The sequence below is a fragment of the Galeopterus variegatus genome, unplaced genomic scaffold (genome assembly GCF_000696425.1).
Source record: "Galeopterus variegatus unplaced genomic scaffold, G_variegatus-3.0.2 Scaffold209, whole genome shotgun sequence".
In the NCBI taxonomy this organism is placed as follows: domain Eukaryota; kingdom Metazoa; phylum Chordata; class Mammalia; order Dermoptera; family Cynocephalidae; genus Galeopterus; species Galeopterus variegatus.
Window position 1 is genome coordinate 85,574 of NW_007726320.1, and position 19,103 is coordinate 104,676.

General features: G+C 38.4%; 1 protein-coding gene across 1 annotated transcript in view; it reads right to left on the reverse strand.

Moving 5' to 3' along the window:
• Nucleotides 1-249: 249 nt before the first annotated feature.
• Nucleotides 250-19,103, reverse strand: part of RRAGC (Ras-related GTP binding C) — a 29,745-nt gene continuing 10,891 nt past the window's right edge. The window contains exons 2-7 of the mRNA XM_008565847.1: nucleotides 17,046-17,249; nucleotides 15,608-15,807; nucleotides 12,833-12,947; nucleotides 11,510-11,652; nucleotides 7,147-7,295; nucleotides 250-2,157 (exon numbers count right to left, since the gene is read on the reverse strand). Coding sequence (XP_008564069.1) covers nucleotides 2,006-2,157; nucleotides 7,147-7,295; nucleotides 11,510-11,652; nucleotides 12,833-12,947; nucleotides 15,608-15,807; nucleotides 17,046-17,234 — 948 coding nt within the window. The 5' untranslated portion in view covers nucleotides 17,235-17,249 and the 3' untranslated portion in view covers nucleotides 250-2,005. The remainder of the gene's footprint in view (nucleotides 2,158-7,146; nucleotides 7,296-11,509; nucleotides 11,653-12,832; nucleotides 12,948-15,607; nucleotides 15,808-17,045; nucleotides 17,250-19,103) is intronic.

The window sequence follows — 19,103 nt, forward strand, 5'->3', positions numbered from 1 at the left end:
TTATAAGAGTTTTCTTAAAAACTGTTTCTGTGATTTCAAGTTTTAAAACCGAACTTCTAGAGTAGTCCAGTATCAAATTAAAGTTCAACCTCTAACTCCATCGATTATAAACTAATGTATACTTTTCTCCAATCAGTTTAGACCCAACTTAACTATATATGTTTATATAAATAAACACTACTTTAATAGACATTTAAGGGTCAACAATGAGTATCTCAGGAACTGGAAGAAACAGAAAACAAGCTGGAATCCGTACAATTTTTTAATGGTGTTCCACTTCACTCATCTGGCTTGCTCCTTCTTAGCCTGGATACAACGCATTGATTATACCATGCTGCCCTGGGTATTCCTGACCACAAAGGAGATCAGCTAATATGAAATACCCAATCAAAAACATTTTCACCTGGGCTTAGACCTCCTACCCTAAAGCATAAATGGGCCAGAGGAGATGCTTGAACACAAGGTCATGAAATTTCCACATCAGGACAGAAATTTAAGTCCTGAAGCAAAGGGAATACTAACCATACGAGGGGGGGCAAAAGAAAAGGAAATGGATGAGAAAACGATAGGTGTGGACAACCTTATGTTCCATCACCCCACCCTCTCATACCCTAGGCAAGTAGAAAAACTGATTTTGGAGTAAATATATTTATTGATACCCATTTTATATATAGCTCAATGAAATAATCTATAAATATAAAAGCATTTTTCTTTTGGATATTACCATGGTCCATGTAAATACTCAACAGTCAGAATCATCTGCAGGAAGCACTCCAAGTCACACTGTTAGGTTACAAACCTGAATATACATATTGCATTAAACAGTGGCACTTATGTACTCAGGTGATCCAGTGGGCTTTGGAATATATGACTACTGGGCATGTGGAGTAAAAATAATGCCTAAGTTTAAATCAACGGAAAGGGTATCAACCATCCACAAAAAGCAACAATTACAAATTAATATCCTAGGCAAAGAAAGTACCACAGTTGACACTTGGTGTCAGAATACTGGAGACAAAGCATGTAAATCAACACATGCTATGGCGCCACATGCTCTCTCCAGCTCCCAGTGGACAGTCCACCAGTGCCTTGGGCCATTCATGGTCAACAAACAGCAATCCTTAAAAAATCCAGATGTCTTAGAACAAAAGGTATATAGAGGCTGATATCAAGATTAAAGAAAAGTGAGCTAAATATTTCAGTGACATGAGTCTCTCTACTAGAAGGGGTTGTGAGGGGAAAAAAAAAATTTTTTTTAATTCCCTTTGTTACACTGAGCATGATCATTTATCTAATGCAGGAAAAAGAACCTAGACATCTGGTACCCAAAACACAGGTGTGCAAATTTTCTTCTGTTTCAAAGTTTTTTCCTCAACATTTCCAAGGGAAATAATGCAGTCGCCATTGAGCCTCACTCTCCACCTGAGGCAGCATAAAATTTTCTCTCATTTCTTCAGTAACAAATACAGGAACGTCTTTTGCTGCAGTCAGATGACGTGTCTTCCAAATTAGCAAGCAAATGCATTTAAAAGGTCTGAAATGTGCAATGTCCAAAACTGAAATCTGAGAGGCAGTGTTAGAACTTAAGCAAGGCAGGATTTTTAGAGACTACTCAAAGGAAAGCCTAAGTGAAGCATATAAAAATTCAGTTTTTTTCTATTATTTTCAACTGTAATTGACAGCAACATTCCCTGGTAAGGTGGTGTTATCTCCAGGTCCAAAATATTCCAACTACTTAAAGTGGGCCCAAAAAAGAAGAAAGACACACTTGAGTTCTGTGGTCTCTAGAACTCTTTTTTGCCCTTTTTTAAAAAAGAAATAGTAGCTTCAGTTGTACACCACTGACTGAAGGGGTTTTCATCCAAGTGAGAAACTCTACCCCTTGTCTCTAGTGGGACAGGCACCAGATTTCCATAAGCGGCAGCTCCCATGTCCTGTAGCACGTGGCATCTGACCCTGAAGTGAAGAGTAAGCTGGCACAGAGCCCCAACCACTGGGATTCAGACTAGATGGCATTTCGTGGCGTGCCATTGTGTGTCAATGCTTTCAGGCTGGGGGCACTGGACTGGTGACCACAGCTCCTATGAGAAGTCACGCCCACTTCAAAAACTTCATGAATAGCTTTTCGGAAACAGTGGAAGTTGTAGTCTATTAAACCTGCAAGAGAGAAAAAGAAGATCACGCTTCCTGGAGACCAACTGTGAAATTATCTACAAGGAAACATTTGGTGACAGGAAAAAATGGCTGTATATTAAAAAGCATACACTCAACTGAAGAATTTTTCCACACTGGAAATATGATAAAGCATATACCCAAACTGTTAACACTCACTACCTCTAGAGCCTGAAAGCAGACATGGTGAACAATGTAAGTAAAGCAATTACGAAGTAGATTTGCTAAGAAAATTTACAATGAAATCTAAAGTCAAAGTAAAATACTTTTTAAAGATCCAGCTTTTCCTTTTACGAGTCTGTGGGCCAGCCAATGTGGAGTTGAAGGAAGCAGGTAGAGCAAGAGTGGGGCACGCTGCTCAGCAGAACCTCAGAGTCTGGGACCTGGGACACCCCCCACCCCCGCTCTTCAGGCAGGACAGCTTCCTCTGTATCTGGTTTACAAACCAGGCTGCCACATAAGATTTTGGTTGAGCAAAGGAATCTACTTTGTGACAGAAATGGTTAGTTGTCTACCAAATAACCATTTTTCCCCTTCTTCCTTAGAAACAGAACCCCAATTTTGGATAAGCACATTGGTGATGAGTTAAAACATTACATTCCCCAGACTTCCTTGTAGTTAGATATGGCCACACGACCAATTCTGGCCACTGAGATAGGTAGAAGTGTATGGGACTTCTGTGAACTCTCCTTAAGAGGAAGAGGATGTATTTTTTCCTCTACCTCTACTATTCCTTCTTAATATCTGGAATATGGGTGAGATGGCTGGAGCTCCAGGTGCCATTCTGGAGACCAATTCTGGCCACTGAGATAGGTAGAAGTGTATGGGACTTCTGTGAACTCTCCTTAAGAGGAAGAGGATGTATTTTTTCCTCTACCTCTGCTATTCCTTCTTAATATCTGGAATATGGGTGAGATGGCTGGAGCTCCAGGTGCCATTCTGGACCATAAGGTGACCTTGAGAACAGAAGCTAAGAATAGCAAAGCAGGAAGAAAAGCACCCATGTGCTTGAGGACACCAAAGAGCTCCTTAGCTGTCCTACACTGTCTACCTCCAGACTTCTTTAATGTCAGAGGAACATAGACCTCCATCTTGTTTAAACCACTGTTACTTGTCTTTGCAGTCAAACCTAACCCTGACTGATAAATACTGCTTGACATTCTTAAACCTCCAAACTAGACAGCAATTCTTCAACCATAAAAACAGCTGGTTATCATATATGTCTATCATCAGAACATCTGCTAGACAGCCAACATGCAATTTGACCATCACCTTGGCCTAATTAACATCTCTGGCATCCAAATTTCAAATCACTCGATTCACATTCAGGAAAAGCAAAAATATTAAAATACACTGTGTGGCCTGCTTGAACATAGTGTGATCTTTCAATAATTTATATTTGACTTGATGATAGTCATCAAACGTGTGTGTGTGTGTGTGTGTGTGTGTGTGTGTGTGTGTGTGTGTGTGTGTGTGTCTGGCCATTACAGGGATCCAAACCCTTGACCTTGGTGTTATCAGCACCACACTTTAACCAAGTGAGCTAACCAACCAGCCCTTAAACACTTATTAAACAGCACGACAGACGGTACAATGTATCAAAGCAGCAGCAGATATAGGCCATGCCATCAAGGATATGCTAGCCAGGGCACAAAGCCAACACACAAGAAACAAATCTGGGTTGGGTGGTTAGCTCAATTGGTTATAGTGCAGCCTTACAACATCAAGGTCATGGGTTTGGATCCCCATACCAGCCAGCTGCCAAAAAAAAAAAAAAATAATAGATACAGTTTAGAAGAATTTCAATGGACACAAAGAATGATTGCATATTGTAATGATGAATAAGCTAACTATCCTGATCTAACCATCACACATTGTACACGAGTTTTGAAAATCAACATTGTACCCCACATGTATGTAAAATAAATTATCTAAAAAAAAAAAAGAAAGAGACCAAAACAATCGTGTCAAATTAACTACAAATGTGAAAGAAGTCCAAAGACAGGAGAGCCAAGTACAGGGCAAAGCAGTCAATGACAGATTTAGGGATGAGGCAGAACTTTGGGGATACGGGCAAGATTTAATTAGGCCGAAAAGAGGAGCAAAATTACAGGAAAACTACAGAGAGCTGACAATGAGAACATAGCACAGGTGGAAGACAGGAAAGAAACTGGTCTGACTAGAGAGAGAGGCATCAGAGAACTCTTAGTAGGAAGTAATGGAAATCAGGTCTGAATAAGTTTAGAACCAAATTAAGATGGCCCTTCAGACCAAAGACAAGTTTTGATCAATTTAGCTACATTAACACTGATGTCTACGCAAATTGTAAAATAAAATTGACAATTAGGCAAACGTGAACACTGGCCAGATACTTGATGTCATTATTAAATCACTGTTAATTTTGTGTTTGTTAATGATAATATTATTATGTTTAAAAAAGAGCACTACCTTTTAGAGATACCTACTGAAATCTGTATAGACAAAATGATTTAATGTAAGGGATTTGCTTCAAAATAATCTAGTAGGGAAAGTGGTACAGATATGAAATAAGATTGACTATGATTTTGATAATTGCTATATCTGGGTGATAAATAAAAAGGGTTTTATTACACTATTTCCTCTACTTTTTTTTTTAATGTTTGACAGTTCCCACAACAAAAGAATAAAAAAATAACAATAATCTAACTCGGGGGAGGATGTACAGAAAAAAGACTGACTATATGTGGATGAGAGCTGAAGCAGGGAGATGGGGACATGGAGACCCCTTGCTGGTCTACCATTGTGTACATCTGAAAATTTCCATAACCAAAAGTTTTAAAACATTTTTTTAAAGATTAGAATGGAGAAAAATAAAAAATAAAGAACACCTAAGAATAAGTACCAAAAAAGACAAAGGTACATAAACAAGTAAATTACCAAAGAAGAAATCTGAACAGCCATGAAAAGGTACTTGCCATAAAAAGACTCTTGCTCTAACCAGTAATTAAATAAGTAAAAATTAGAACCAAATGAGACACCATTTTGCACCTACCAGACTGACAATAAACAGTCTGATAATGTTAAGCAATATCAAGGATACGAAGTGATAAACACTCCCGTACGGTACTGCCAGGGGTGAAAATGATAGAGCCACTTTGCAGAGCGGGTTGGTAATGTTTAATAAAGTTGAGGATGGATGTACTCGGTAAGCTCCACTTTTAAATACATATTCTAGAGAAATCCTCCACGTGTGCAAAGGCAAACTTGTTCATGAGTGTTTGCTGCAGAACTATTTGTAATTTTTTAAAGAATCTAAATGTCCAGCAACAAGAAAATAAATTGTGGTATAGTTGACTCATAGAATACGAGGGTACTTCAAAAAGTTCATGGAAAGATTCATATTGTCTTTTAATTCTATTTTTCCACAAACTTTTTGGAGTACCCTCGTACTCTGGCAGTGAAAATGAATGAACTAGTGCTATGTATTATCCATCTGGATAAATCTCAGAAACAACCTTGAATGAGGAGAAACAAGCAAGTTGCAGACAACTACTTATATTTTGACATTTCTACAAAGATATACAATACTCTCTATATTTTTTAGGGAAAGATATGAAGTAAAAGAATAAATCAAGCACAGGAAAAATAAAACACATGGTGCAAAGGAGGAATTTCCTGTATTTATCATGTTTTAGCTTTAAGCTCAAAGGTGAATACACTCACTTTTCTTTTAACCAAAAAACTGCATACATCTGAAATATTTTATTAAAAACTGAGGCAGAAGAGTAGGGACTTGCTGCCGTGAATAACAGAGCACGAATAAAAGAAATTTTCTAAAACTAGTCTGCCTTGCTTTAGGGATAAAAAGATGATACATACTAGACCCTCAATATATATGTCAAATGCATGAATATTATCATATAGGAGGTTACTGAAGCACCACAGGCCTGGAGGAATGAGGACGTGGATTGGATTCACTGACAGTAGAAACAGAAAGGAAACCCAAGAAATAGTTCTAAGAGACAAATGATAACATTTGGTGAAAATTCAGTGTAAACAACATGGAAGGAGGAAAACATAAAATCCCCTCTGTGAACCGATTTGCAAGGGCCCCTTCAGCAATAACACCACACAATTACCTGACTACAAGATATCTAAGCTAGGACAGGAGAAAAATGGTATAACTAGTGGTAGAAGTAGGGTAGCCAAAAGATCATGAAACAGAGGGGGAAATAATTATCAGTAGATGACTGACATGACATGATGGCCAAGATAACAATCAAATATTCAAGTGAAACTGTCTCACTAATAGCTCCTAACATGGGACTGGAACATGAGACCAAGTCAGAGCTGGAGATGTGAATTTTTCAGTCGACGACATACAGAAGATTAACTGTAGCCATAGACTGGATGAGCTGACCTGAAGAATAAGTAAAGAAGTGAGAAGAAAGATTTGGCTCTGAAGAACACTCAGGACTGAGAAAAAGAAAAACAGCCAGAAGAAACAGGAGAGGTGGTCAGAGAAACAAACATACAAAATAACCCAGACAGCTGAGCTTTCAGGAAGCAAAGAGAGAAGAAAGCTTCAAGAGAGGAGAAACCGACACGGGGTCACATGCTTCAGTAGGCTGAAGAGGCAGCAGAATGAGAAAAGGCCATGGAATGAATGCACCAAGAAGATAATTCGGTAATCTCTCAAGGAATAGTTAACCTTTCAAGGAATACTCAGTAGACTGGTTCAGATAGAAGCCAAACTGCAGGCAGTTAAACAGGTAATGAAGGGATCTTAAGTAGGAGAGACTAGAATAAAAAAAAAGATCAAAAGAAGGAAGGAGAAAGTCTATATTAAATATGGAAGGGAAGAGACAAATGTATACATATTTTTTTTAAGATAACCATTTATCTAACACTGCAATAAGTATTTCTCTTGTTTTCAAGAACCTGAGAAATTATGACCAGAAACTTAACATAAGAAGTTTTTTAAAATACCATTACCTTTTCGTTCAAAACTTTCTTCCCTAAGAATGCAGACCAGTGCCAAAAATTTAGTCACCTCCTTTAAATAAAGGACAGTTGTATTATTCAGCTTGATAATTGCCATAGATTCTTTGTCATAAGCACTTCCACTTCCATCTTCCTTTAACCTATTTTAAAAGAAAGTCCTGTTCATTACAGGTTTCCCAACTAGGCATTCTGTCACATTTAATTTGCACAATGACAAGTCTTTCCACCCAGTTTTCCAAATGTCTTTTGAGAAAGAATAATACTGGCTTAAATATACTAGAACAAAGTTGTTTAGGAATAGGGTTCCCAAACACAGAATCTCAGGGATTCTTATTAGAAAAAACAACAACAGTAAAAGCTCTATAACTATCCTTTACTATTATAAATAAACAGGAATTTAGAGAAAAAAGTAAAAATATATGTAGATCAACCAGGGAAATGATGACACTTCTAATGTCTTTCTAACATTTTACCAGATAGGGCTACTTACCTCCTCAGATTGTATTCTGTAAGTCCAGCTGAGGTGCCTCCTCTCTTTATTTCACTCAGGTCACAGGTCCCCTCTGGGACCTGCTACCACCTATGTGAGCTCCTTTAAGGCATATTCCATTTTCTCAACCACACATTTGTCAACCACACATTTTCTCAGAAAACTTTTGCTTCCTCACAAAAGAAAATTCTTAGACTAACATGAACAGTCCCAGCTAGAGACTAGTAGGAACTATGTTGAAATCAACAACATTTACAATGATATGGGCTCTGAGAGTCTTTTCTGATGTACTTGCTTAGTAAAAGTCTAAAGTTGGTCTAGTTATTGTTGGGAAGAGATGTCAAAATTGCCTTTTTAAAAGAAGTATTTGCCTTCGGGAAAAAAAGGTAAAGGAAATGTACTAAAAAGAAAATGTTAGTAGTAGCTGTCTTTGGTAGTAGAACAATGTTTTTTTCCCTATTTCCACTTTTCTATATTTTCCATGTATTTTTTAAATGAATGGGGGTGGGGCCTATTTTTTAAACTATAAGGTGAGCATTCCTAATCCAAATGTTTGAAACTTTTTGATCACTGGCATGACACTCAAAGGAAATGCTCATTGAAGCATTCTGGATTTCAAATTTTTGGATTAAGGATGCTCAACCAGTATGTTACTATGCAAATATACCAAAATCCAAAAAAATCTGAAACCTGGATCACTTCTGGTCCCAAGCATTTTGGATATGGGACACTCAATCTGTACTCTGAACCTTAACAGTTTACCTTTTCATGCATCAATTTGGAAAAGATTTGCCTTCAAAAAAAAAATGTTTTTAAACAGATGAAGGAAATAACACTTAAAAAAAAAGTTAGTAGAGCTGTCTTTGGTAGTGATTTTTTACTCCTGTATTCACTTTTTTGTATTTTCCATGTATTTTTTTCATGAATGGGTGCTTATTTTTTAAACTATTCTGAACCTTACAATTTATTTTCTTATATATTAATTTAATCTTCACAACAACCCTGAGAACAGGACTTTTTACCATAGCCCTATTAACCACATTAAATCCTTTCTGGAACAAGTCAAAGTAAACTAAGTAAATATAAATAAGAGGACTATGCCCATTTAAAAGACGTAGAAACTAAAGTTCATTAAAAGTAAAAGATCTTCCAGCAAAGTCAGGACTCAAACTTAGAGTTTTTAACTCAATTCCATGTAGTTCCCAGCATTTCTCCTGGCTAGTACAAATAGAGTTGATTTGGAAAGGCAGAGTGGTAGAAAAGCAGGTGTCATTTGCTTTAAGTGTATAAAAGAAAACTACTTCCTTATGATCAGAAAAGAGGAAATTATAAATGCTATGTGTTCTCAGCTTAAAGTTAAATGCCCCAAGTAGATCCTTTTCGGAGCCCCATGGAAAGTGAGAATGGGCACTAATTCTGGCAACAGGTTCTAACATAGACAACCCTGAAAATGATTCTCTAAGCCAGTACCCGAAGCCAGAAGCTGTAAGAAGCTGTAAAGTTTCCAATGTCAAACCAGCATATGACCTTGAATCACACACTAACATAAGAAAGAAACAAGAAAAGCATATTCTATTCAAAGTCTGGAGATTAGACTGATCTGATTTGGCTGTGATTAATAAAATTAAGAATAAAAGTACACTAATGACTTTAAAAGGCTTGCTCAGAGAGTCTTTAAAGCACAGTATTTGTTTTCTATGTTTATCTGTTTTGACAATTTTTAAGACTATTAGGAAAATGTGCTTATCTGAATCTTGTCAAAATATGCCAATGGAGAAGCAGGAAGGACCAAGAGGTCCTTGACCAAGAGGAACCATACTTAGTAGCAGCATACCCTAATGGCTGCCAGTAGGGCACAATGGGGTATAATAAACTATGAGAGGGAAAGTAACCTGGTTAGTACTGAAACTATAAATTAAAAAGCTCACAGCAAATATCGTGCAACAAAATGCACACCAGTGTCAACAGACACTTGCTCTTTCTGTGAATCGACAATATTCCATGCATACACAGTTTCATCTTGTTTACACAGGATGCATGGAATAAAGCAGGCTTAAAATCTTTCCTCATACTAATCTATACTGACACGGTCCACAAATAAAGAAGGATCTAAAATATGAAAATTGCCATTAATGAATGAAAAAGGAAAAAATATAAAACTAAAAGAAATACGGTCCATTAAATTTACCATGGCAAAGTGAGCCTTACAGGGTCTGAAAGCTACTTCATTTATTAAACTAGAATTGTCAGAACTATACGTAGTCCCCTCCAAAAAAACCTAAATCAAGAGTCAAGTGAAAAGCAAATTAAACTACAATAAAGCACATCAAATTGTACGCAGAGATTGTTTTAAGAATAATGAGCTAACGGACATTTTTTCTTTTTTTTTTTTTATAACGTACTATATAATGTGTAATGTAGTTTATAATGTATCTTACACTGAAAATAAATTTTACAACTAAATTTGATTTTTAAATTATAAAAAAGTTGGTTTATGAAATTTTAATTTGTTTTAAATAAAAAGCAAATAAATGATCTACTCATCCATTTTTAAAATTAGGAATGTGGAACATGAAACTTTACCAGATAATATAATAAACAGACAATGGGGCCGGCCCGGTGGCGCACTGGAGAGTGCGCCACTTGGGAGCGCGGCGGCACTCCCGCCAAGGGTTCGGATGCCATGTGGAGACCGGTTCCCGCTCACTGGCTGAGCGTGGTGCGGGCGCAACACCGAGGGTTGCGATCCCATTGCCGGTCCCCAGTATGGGCGCGACACCTAGGGTTGCGATACCGTTACCGGTCAGTAAAAAAGACAAAAAGGGAAAAAATAAAATAATAAAAATAAATAAACAGACAATGTATCTCATTTTCACTATGAAAAGTATTAAAACAAAGGACAGCATGTAATGACAAAAGTGAAAAAGAAACATACAGAAATGGAAGACAGAAATAGACAGGTAAAGAACAGGTAAGACAAATGCATTTTTCTACCCAGAGGCAGATTGAAAAAGACACTAACAAATTAGGCGGAGAGACCAAGGAGAAGGGTAGGGCCAGAGGTAAAAGAAGTTTAGACTAGGTGGAGCAGAGAGAAGAACAGACAGAGGACATAGGTATTGGAAAGCAAAGGTAATAGTATAACATGTAGAAGCACGTTGAGAGTTATGATATTAACATACAAGGGGAATCAGGGCCTGTAGAGGGTGCAGAGAATGTTAGCGCCTTCTGAAATGCCAGTAATTCTCCAAAGTTTTCACTTGTCCTCTGGCCTATTCTACAAAATCACTTGTTTGCTGGCTCTGAAAATTTTCTTTACTAAGTTTGGTGAATGCACATAAAGGCAGAGTTCATATTTTAGAGATTTATCTGGGAAGCTTAGATGTATGGGTTGAATTTTTATACATATGTCCTTCTGACATCCGAAATTCTGATTACAACTTGATTCTTTGCTCCCTAAGAGTAAGAATCCCTCATTCCACCAAGTCTGAGGTTAAATTAGAAACCAGCACTTACTTTGTCATTCAGATTTTAAATAAATTAATCCAGTTTTTCAATCTAGCTAAATCCCAGGAGTGAGAAGACAAAGTGAAAATCCCCAAATAATGGCAAGAGAAACCTACCAGTGATAAAAAAAACCCAGTGTCAGTCACACTTTCCAACTGCTCTTAGCCATCCCCTCTGAAGGAGTAAGATCCAGCAGCCACTTACAGAGCAATCATGCCCCAAGGTGAAGCACTATGGTCAGAACAATCCCACTGCATACAGTACTTGCCACAGGCCTCGAAAATTAGTCCCCTTGACAAAATGAGCTAATAGTTTTCCACCTGTCTGAGATATTGCAGAAATAGGTATTTAACTTACCCATATATACAAGACACATCAATTACAACATCAATCATGTCACAGCAAAGTTCATAAGATTGCATATCCACAGGGGAACTGTCTGTTGCAATGTAGATTTTGCTGACAACATCAAAGAGAAAAGCTTTTTCAATACCTGAATTCTTGAAAAAACAAAATTGGGGAAATGTTCAATTTTTTTTTTAAGAATCACAATTTGCAAATTATCAAAGACCTTGAATTACTGAATAACATCAAAGGTCATTTTTAATTATACAACCCAATACCAAAAACAAGTAGCACTTCGTTGAGAGGCACTTCTATTACCCAAAGAATAAAAGTGGAATTATTTCTTTCCTCTGATTTACTGACACAATTGCGTAAGTCAAATGTTTTTCTTCAGGCCGGCCCGGTGGCGCACTGGATAGTGCGCCGCTTGGGAAGCGTGGCGGCGCTCCCGCCCGAGGGTTCGGATCCCACATACAGACCGGTTCCCGCTCACTGGCTGAGCGAGGCGCAGGAGCAACGCCGAGGGTTGCAATCCCGTTGCTGGTCCCCGGTCCGGTACGGGGGCAACACTGAGGGTTGCGATCCGTTGCCGGACACGGAAAAAGACAAAAGACAAAAAAAAAAAAAAAAAAAAAGTTTTTCTTCTACCTCTTTCTGAACATGTTTATCTTCAAAAATATCGCCAAAAATTTAACAAAAAAAAATTCTCCAAAACTCAAACTATGCTACATTTTCAGTAATACTTTATTATTATAATCGATTTCTGATCTGAATGACCTTACTACCAGAAAGTCTTTGTGTGGCAATTAGCAAAACATAAAAGAATTACAGTTCAACATCAACATCTAGCATAACGCAAAAGCCCAAAAAAGTCAAAGTGGGGATCGCCACACACTGAGTCCTTTCAACGTAATGTCTGGAAAATATATTGGCTAAATGCTAAACTTATCGGAGGGCTATCCTTTTTCATTAAACTGAATCCTCACAATAAGAACATAAAATACAATACTAAGATTACAGTTAGCGAGGAAAGGAAAAGATCAATTTTTCAATGTGACCTCTGCTGACACAGACATGAAACTGAGTTACATTCCCAAAACTCAATGTTTTCCAGTTACTACTCTTCCTTCGGGAAACAGATATCATGAAGATTTTTCAATTAAGCAAGAGGAAACTTTTCATCAGTTCATTTTAAAGACAAAAAGGGTGAAGAAAAGGATTCAGAAAATAACAACTCAAGCCATATTTTATGTTCTTATTACTCATTTTACTAATCAAGCCATATTTCAGAGAATTTGAAAACACAAATATATTTAACAAAAATAGCTCACTTACTGATATAAAGATATTTAATAGGTTTTCCAAAGTTGGCAGCTGTGGAATGAGTTTCTGCACCACCTTACTAAAGGCTTCAAATATTGAATGGTCATAGATACTAGTCAAATAAAAGCTGAAAAACACAACATAGTTTGATTAATTTGAAAAATACCTTAAGTTCAGTGATAACTATAATAACATAAAATTTTAAGTTTCTTAACATTTGATTTCGGTAAATTCAAATAAAGTCTCATTTATCTTGTCTACCATATCCCCACTGTTCAAGACGACAAATGCAGCTTCCCACGTGGCTTGTGGCTATCAGCCAACTGAGATAGTACCCAGGAAAGCATTTTCAGATGCAGAAACTTAAATATTCACCTAAGTCTTTGCAACCTGACCCAAAGTTTGGTTTCTTAAGCATATGACTGAGACAAAAGTCAAGATTAAAAATCAAGAGAAAGCTACACAAGATATTATTAAGAATATAACTCAGGTTTCTACTAAAATATCACCTCTTCGAAAAGTTCTTTCCTGACCACCCTACTTGAAATAGTACTCCTATACCTGATCCTTTCTACTTCTTTCCCCTAATTTGTTTTCCTTCATAGTACTGATAAGTACTTAAACTTACACTATATATTTATTTACAGGTGCTTCTGAGCTGCCATTCATTAGAATGTAAGCTGCATGAGGAAAGAGATTTTGTCAGTCTTGCTCATAGCTGCAAGCCCACAGTCCTGAACAGAGCCCATAAGTATTCCTTGAATAAACAAATGAATACAACTGGTGCTTAGAAAGTATAGAGACAGCATATAAGGAGGATGGGAGCTGTGGCCCTATAGAGAAAGGAACAGGAATCTGGAGGCCGAACAGGATGTACAGTGGAGAAGTAACACATGTAGATTTAACGAATCACCTATCTGAGAGAGACCTTTAACAATTTAAACACTGGGGACAATTCTACCTGCTTTTTCACTCAGGGAGTGTACTTTTCATTATATAATTGTATCCATGATGCATTTATACGTACATATTACAAAGTCAGACACAGAGAACTGCATATTCCACTTGATAGGCAATTTTAAGGGCTGGCCAGTTAGCTCAGTTGGTTAGACTGTGGTGCTGATTAAGATTAAAAGTGCAGGGTTCAAGCCCTGTACCAGCCAGCTGCCCAAAGCGGGGTGGGGGTGGGGGGAGAAGCAACTGATAGGTAATTTCGAGATACTCTCAAGGAACTGACCTAAAAGAACCTAACCCTATGCAAGAAGGAGCTCTACTCTAGATGTGAGAGCACTGGAATAGGTAAGGCCAAGATAACTCCAGGCACTAGGCAGAAAGGAACATTTTCAGTGTTTCCTTTAAGCAAAAAGGTTAGCCAAGTAAGAAGGTCCTGCAGGGCCTGTGAGACTTGGAGGCAGATAGGGACAGGGAATACCTGCAAGGCACAGGGCATTTAAGACGAGTTTCCAGAAACTGGAAATCAAATACAGTCTCATCCACAGGTCTGCTAGCACTAAATAAAAGCTTGATGCAAAACTCTACTGAGGTTAACAAGGCCTAGGGCCACAGGGTACTGGAGAAAGGGATGGTGTATATCATTGGGTGGGATGCCCTGGAAAGAGACACTTTAGATATGGAGTGAAGAGAATGAGAAGGATCCCCGGGGAGACTGGGGAACATAGGACAAGCAGAGTTTAAAATTCTGGTAAAAATTATTAATAGTGGATTCCCAAAAAATAAGATTGAGGAATTTTAAGCGGAGGTATTTTCATTTTCTCTTACAATAATGCTAATTCTTTTTTTAAAAGCATGAATTACTTTTAAATGTTTTAAAAATTTAATCCAAGCAAACTAGAGGTCAACGAGGCTCCTAGAAGAACAGCTGAAAGATCTCAGATCCTGAGACCCAGGGAACACTAGGGATAGGGAAGGGGGATGGCTTGAGCCTACAGGGAAATCACTGTAACAGACTAGGGATAAGGAAATAATAACGCTTGTGACTCTCCCCTGTTCCCCCTTTAAGCTGTTTATATCATCACAGAACATTTTCTCAAGTAATGAAAATAATACTCATTTTTACCTATTCATGAAAAAAACTAAGATGTACAAAAATGTTCCTCATATACTTTTAGAACACAAATACGCATATCATCAATCCTATCTAGTAAGTGTTCTTTAATAATAATTTCTTAAAGATATTTATTTATAAACCAGCAGTGCTCTAAACTTAACAGCAGCCTTATGCAAATTTACAGGATAAACCCACGTAACCCAAACTTTAGAGTTTCATATAAGTATAAAGTGTTTTAAAAACTAAGACACATTAGAGTCAGTCCAGACTTGAAAGTGTACCCCCTTTAAAAGGCTAGTTCAATTGAGAAAGATACTGTCAGAACTCAAGCTAAAGACTTCCACAACAAATGCAACAGAGATTCCTTGCACTGAGGCAAGAAGGAACAAAAATGATGAAACCAAGGAGGAGTCCCAAAGCAGATTTATGCCACGAGGAAACAGGCTGACCTCAGTCTCTTGAGATGAATTTGTAAAAGCACCAATGGAAACATCTCACATGACTTCAATCTCCAAGAAAATACAAAAATGAGGAAAAGTAACTTCTCGATAACATCAGGTTCTCAAAACAACTTGGAATTCAAAAAAAAGAAATCAAAAACATTACAGATTTGGGAAAGAGCATACCAGTGACAGAAAGCCACGGTGTTTGCGATGACAGAGACGGGAATACATTTACACATTTTTTAGGGCTCTCATTTCAAACACATATGTTGTTACCTAAGATGCAGTTTTTCTAGCCCAGCATCTGCAAGGTCATCATTGGCCCTTTGATGAATGTCCCTCTGTGTTTCTATTTTGTGATCATCAGACAGACCATCAACTTTGTGAATAAAGACCTCAAAATTCATGTCTGGGTTAACTTTGTAGGCCTTAGAAACAGTAATGTGAAGTCTTGTTAAAGCCTCCATGTAGTCATCCTGTAAGTCAGAACAAAATTTTATTTTTTTTAAAAATCTTACAAAAGTCAAGTAACAAGTTAAGACTCAAACCATCTCTTTACCCAACCACAGAAAATAATATCTTATCCTAATTATTCATAAATATTCAAACATTTAAATACAGTAACTTATACCACTAAATAGCTCTTCAATTTCTTAAAATAAAAAATTCAATTACCAAATTAATGCACACAGTTTTTAACTGATAATATAAAGAAGGAAGAAAAGATATGGACATTTCCTCCCAAAAGAATTTTTTTTTTCCTTTTTGTCTTTTTTACTGACCGGTAACAGGATCACAACCCTCGGTGTCGCGCCCGCACCGGGGACCAGCAACGGGATCGCAACCCTCGGTGTTGCGCCCGCACCTCGCTCAGCCAGTGAGCGGGAACCGGTCTCCACATGGGATCCGAACCCTCAGCGGGAGCGCCACCGCGCTCCCAAGCGGCACACTCTCCAGTGTGCCACCGGGCCAGCCCCCAACAGAATATTTTTAAAGTAATTCCAGCTCTGCCATTTATTAGGTGTATGGCTTTAAGCGAGTTGCTTAAACTTTGTGATCTCATTTACTCATCTGCAAAATTGGAATTACAATTCCTACCTTACAATATTGTGAAGATTAAATTAAATTAGATCATGTATGTGAAAATACCCATTATAGAGCCTGTCACTCAGAAAGCATTCCTAATTAACGTTTAAGTTTATAAAAAGTAAGCTTCTTAAGGACAGTGACATGTCCCATCCACCTGACTGCCTGCCACATGCCAGGACCTCAATAAATGCTTGCTGGACTAAACTCAATTTGGACAATCAAGGAAACTATTCACTATAATATCTACTGACTCAATTCTCACATTCTTCCTTACATTATGGACACTGATGTGATCTTTTCAGTGAGTGACGTTATTATTATAATTGTTAATAAAGTACAGCAACATCCACTATTAACCAATAAAAGCAGAAAGCCAATGTTAGATGCTCATTAACTAGGACTCAATGATGTAAACCATCTCTCTTAATCACTCGATATTCTATACTTGCACAATGACATGCTTGCTCCCAAAGCACCTCTGCAATTACATCTCTCAAACTGCTGAAGAATGTACTGGTAAAGAAATAAGTTGCAAGCACATGACAAGGAAGATAAATAACTTTCCTTTGTTTCTACGTCTTTTTGCCACCAGAGAAGAGAAGTAAATATTATTATTCCTAACTACCTGTGCATCAATGACATATATCAATGCTCCTGTTCCCCTGAAGATCATCTCATAGTCAAAAGTTGGGTCAAAAAAGTCCATCTGTCCAGGGAAATCCCATATCTGGAAATTCACAAAGGAGCTATTGGAAATGTCATCCTTATAAATCTTGTTGGTACTTTCCAAAAAGAGGGTCTCGTTCGGTGACATCTTATGAAACACCACCTAGTAAAAGAAACAAGACAATTTTATAAGTATTCAACTTCAGATTTTAAACTCAAAATTCTACCCTGGATTAACATAAAAAATTTGATTCTATGGCAAAGAAATTTTAAAGGTAACAACTGAATGGTGAATCCTTTGGTACTCACTAAACCTTTTATTTCTGACAAAAGAAGACACCAAATTAAGTTATATTAAATCTATTTTGGAGCTGAAACTTTTCTGCTATTTTCTCTGCAACATATTCAGTACTAGCAGTAACACTATCTCTCACTTCAAGTGGTTTTATTTGCGGGAGAGAGGGTTAAATTGTATTAATTCTGCCAAAATCTGCTTTAAGATTATGAAAGCTTTATAGCTAACATTCAGGAAGTGTTCATTCAAAAATTACTCAAATGCCTACCACTTGCTCTGAGGAATACTAAAAAAATGAAAGGAATTGGACCCTGCCCTCACTGAGTTTGCAGCCTTGTGGAAGAAATAAAACAAGGGCAGTAACTATACCAATTAGAAAGTGAAAATGTCCGGGGGGTCAGGCGGGGTGGGGGTGATATGGAAGTTCACAGGGAAAAGACAGCTCCCATGAGAAAAGAAGTGATAAAGGCAATCCTTAAGCATCACAATAATCACAACCCATACAATCCTAACATAAAACTAAGTTACCTCTCCCTATTTATAGGAGAGAAAAAAGAAAAAAAAGGACAGTTACTCCCAAGGTTTCATTACTTGTTACTACAAGTGTGAAGAATTAAAATCAGTTTGCTAAAAATCTCATACAAATGTACCCAAATGTTGCTGTAGAGGTGAAAAACAAGATAAATAAAACAGTAACCCAGCAAATTCGGAAGAAGGCTACTTCTTAAACAGCACGTCTACGAAATATCATACAGAAATTTGTTTTGGATCGACCTTTGGAACTGAGTGGAAATGGGGAAAGACCGATGTCTGATGATGTTAGTTTTGTATCAGCTCACTGTAATAGGGATGGCTGATGAAGGAAGTCAACCTTGCCTCTATTTCCCCCTTACTTAAAAAGTGTACAGCCTTCCAATTGTCCACGACAGACCCAAAGTAAAAACAAATGGGCTACCTAAGGTCTTCAAAATATTCTCAGTCTGAAGATTTTTTGCAATCCCACACCTACAGGGGGAATATCACCAGTCATTACACCCACCAGGCCACAAGTACTAAAATGCGTGCAGTAATAGCACCCAATTCCCAATACTGTTAACAGCGAAGTCTCTTCCGTACTAGTAACAAGGGCAAGCACTATAATACCCAGTGCCTTAGTCACAACTTTTTCTGACGCTGCTCCCTGGGGCTCGGCTGGGAATCCCTACAAACTCGAGCCACCTGAAGTGAGAGGAGCAAATAGAAACGGGCCAGGGGAGGGAGTCCACGAAGTTCTCCAAGTGAGAACTGGACAGTACGTCTCAGTTTCGTAAACGACACAGGGGCTGGGTCCCAGCGGGGCGCAGGTCTCGGGCGATGCCACCCGGCCCCTGCCTGCCTCCAGCCGGTTTCGCCTTGCGACCCCCTCGGCCTCAGCTGACCTGGGCGTGGACGCAGAGATCGGGGTCCCCGCGCGGGCCGCGTCTCCGGCTGTGAGCTCGCCAGAGGAGAAGAGAAAGCGCGGTGGGACGGAGCCCCACAAGACCCGGCCGCCGCCCTCCTCCGGACCTCCCCGCCCGAGGCCACCTGAGCCCCGGGGAGGGAGGGGGAAGGGCGGCTGGTGCCCGGCGCGGCCTCGCTCACCTTCTGGATGGAGGACTTGCCGCTGCGCCGGAGCCCCATGAGGAGAATCCTCGGCTTGGAGCTGTCAGCGCCCCCCGAGCCACAGCCTCCGCCGGCCCCCGC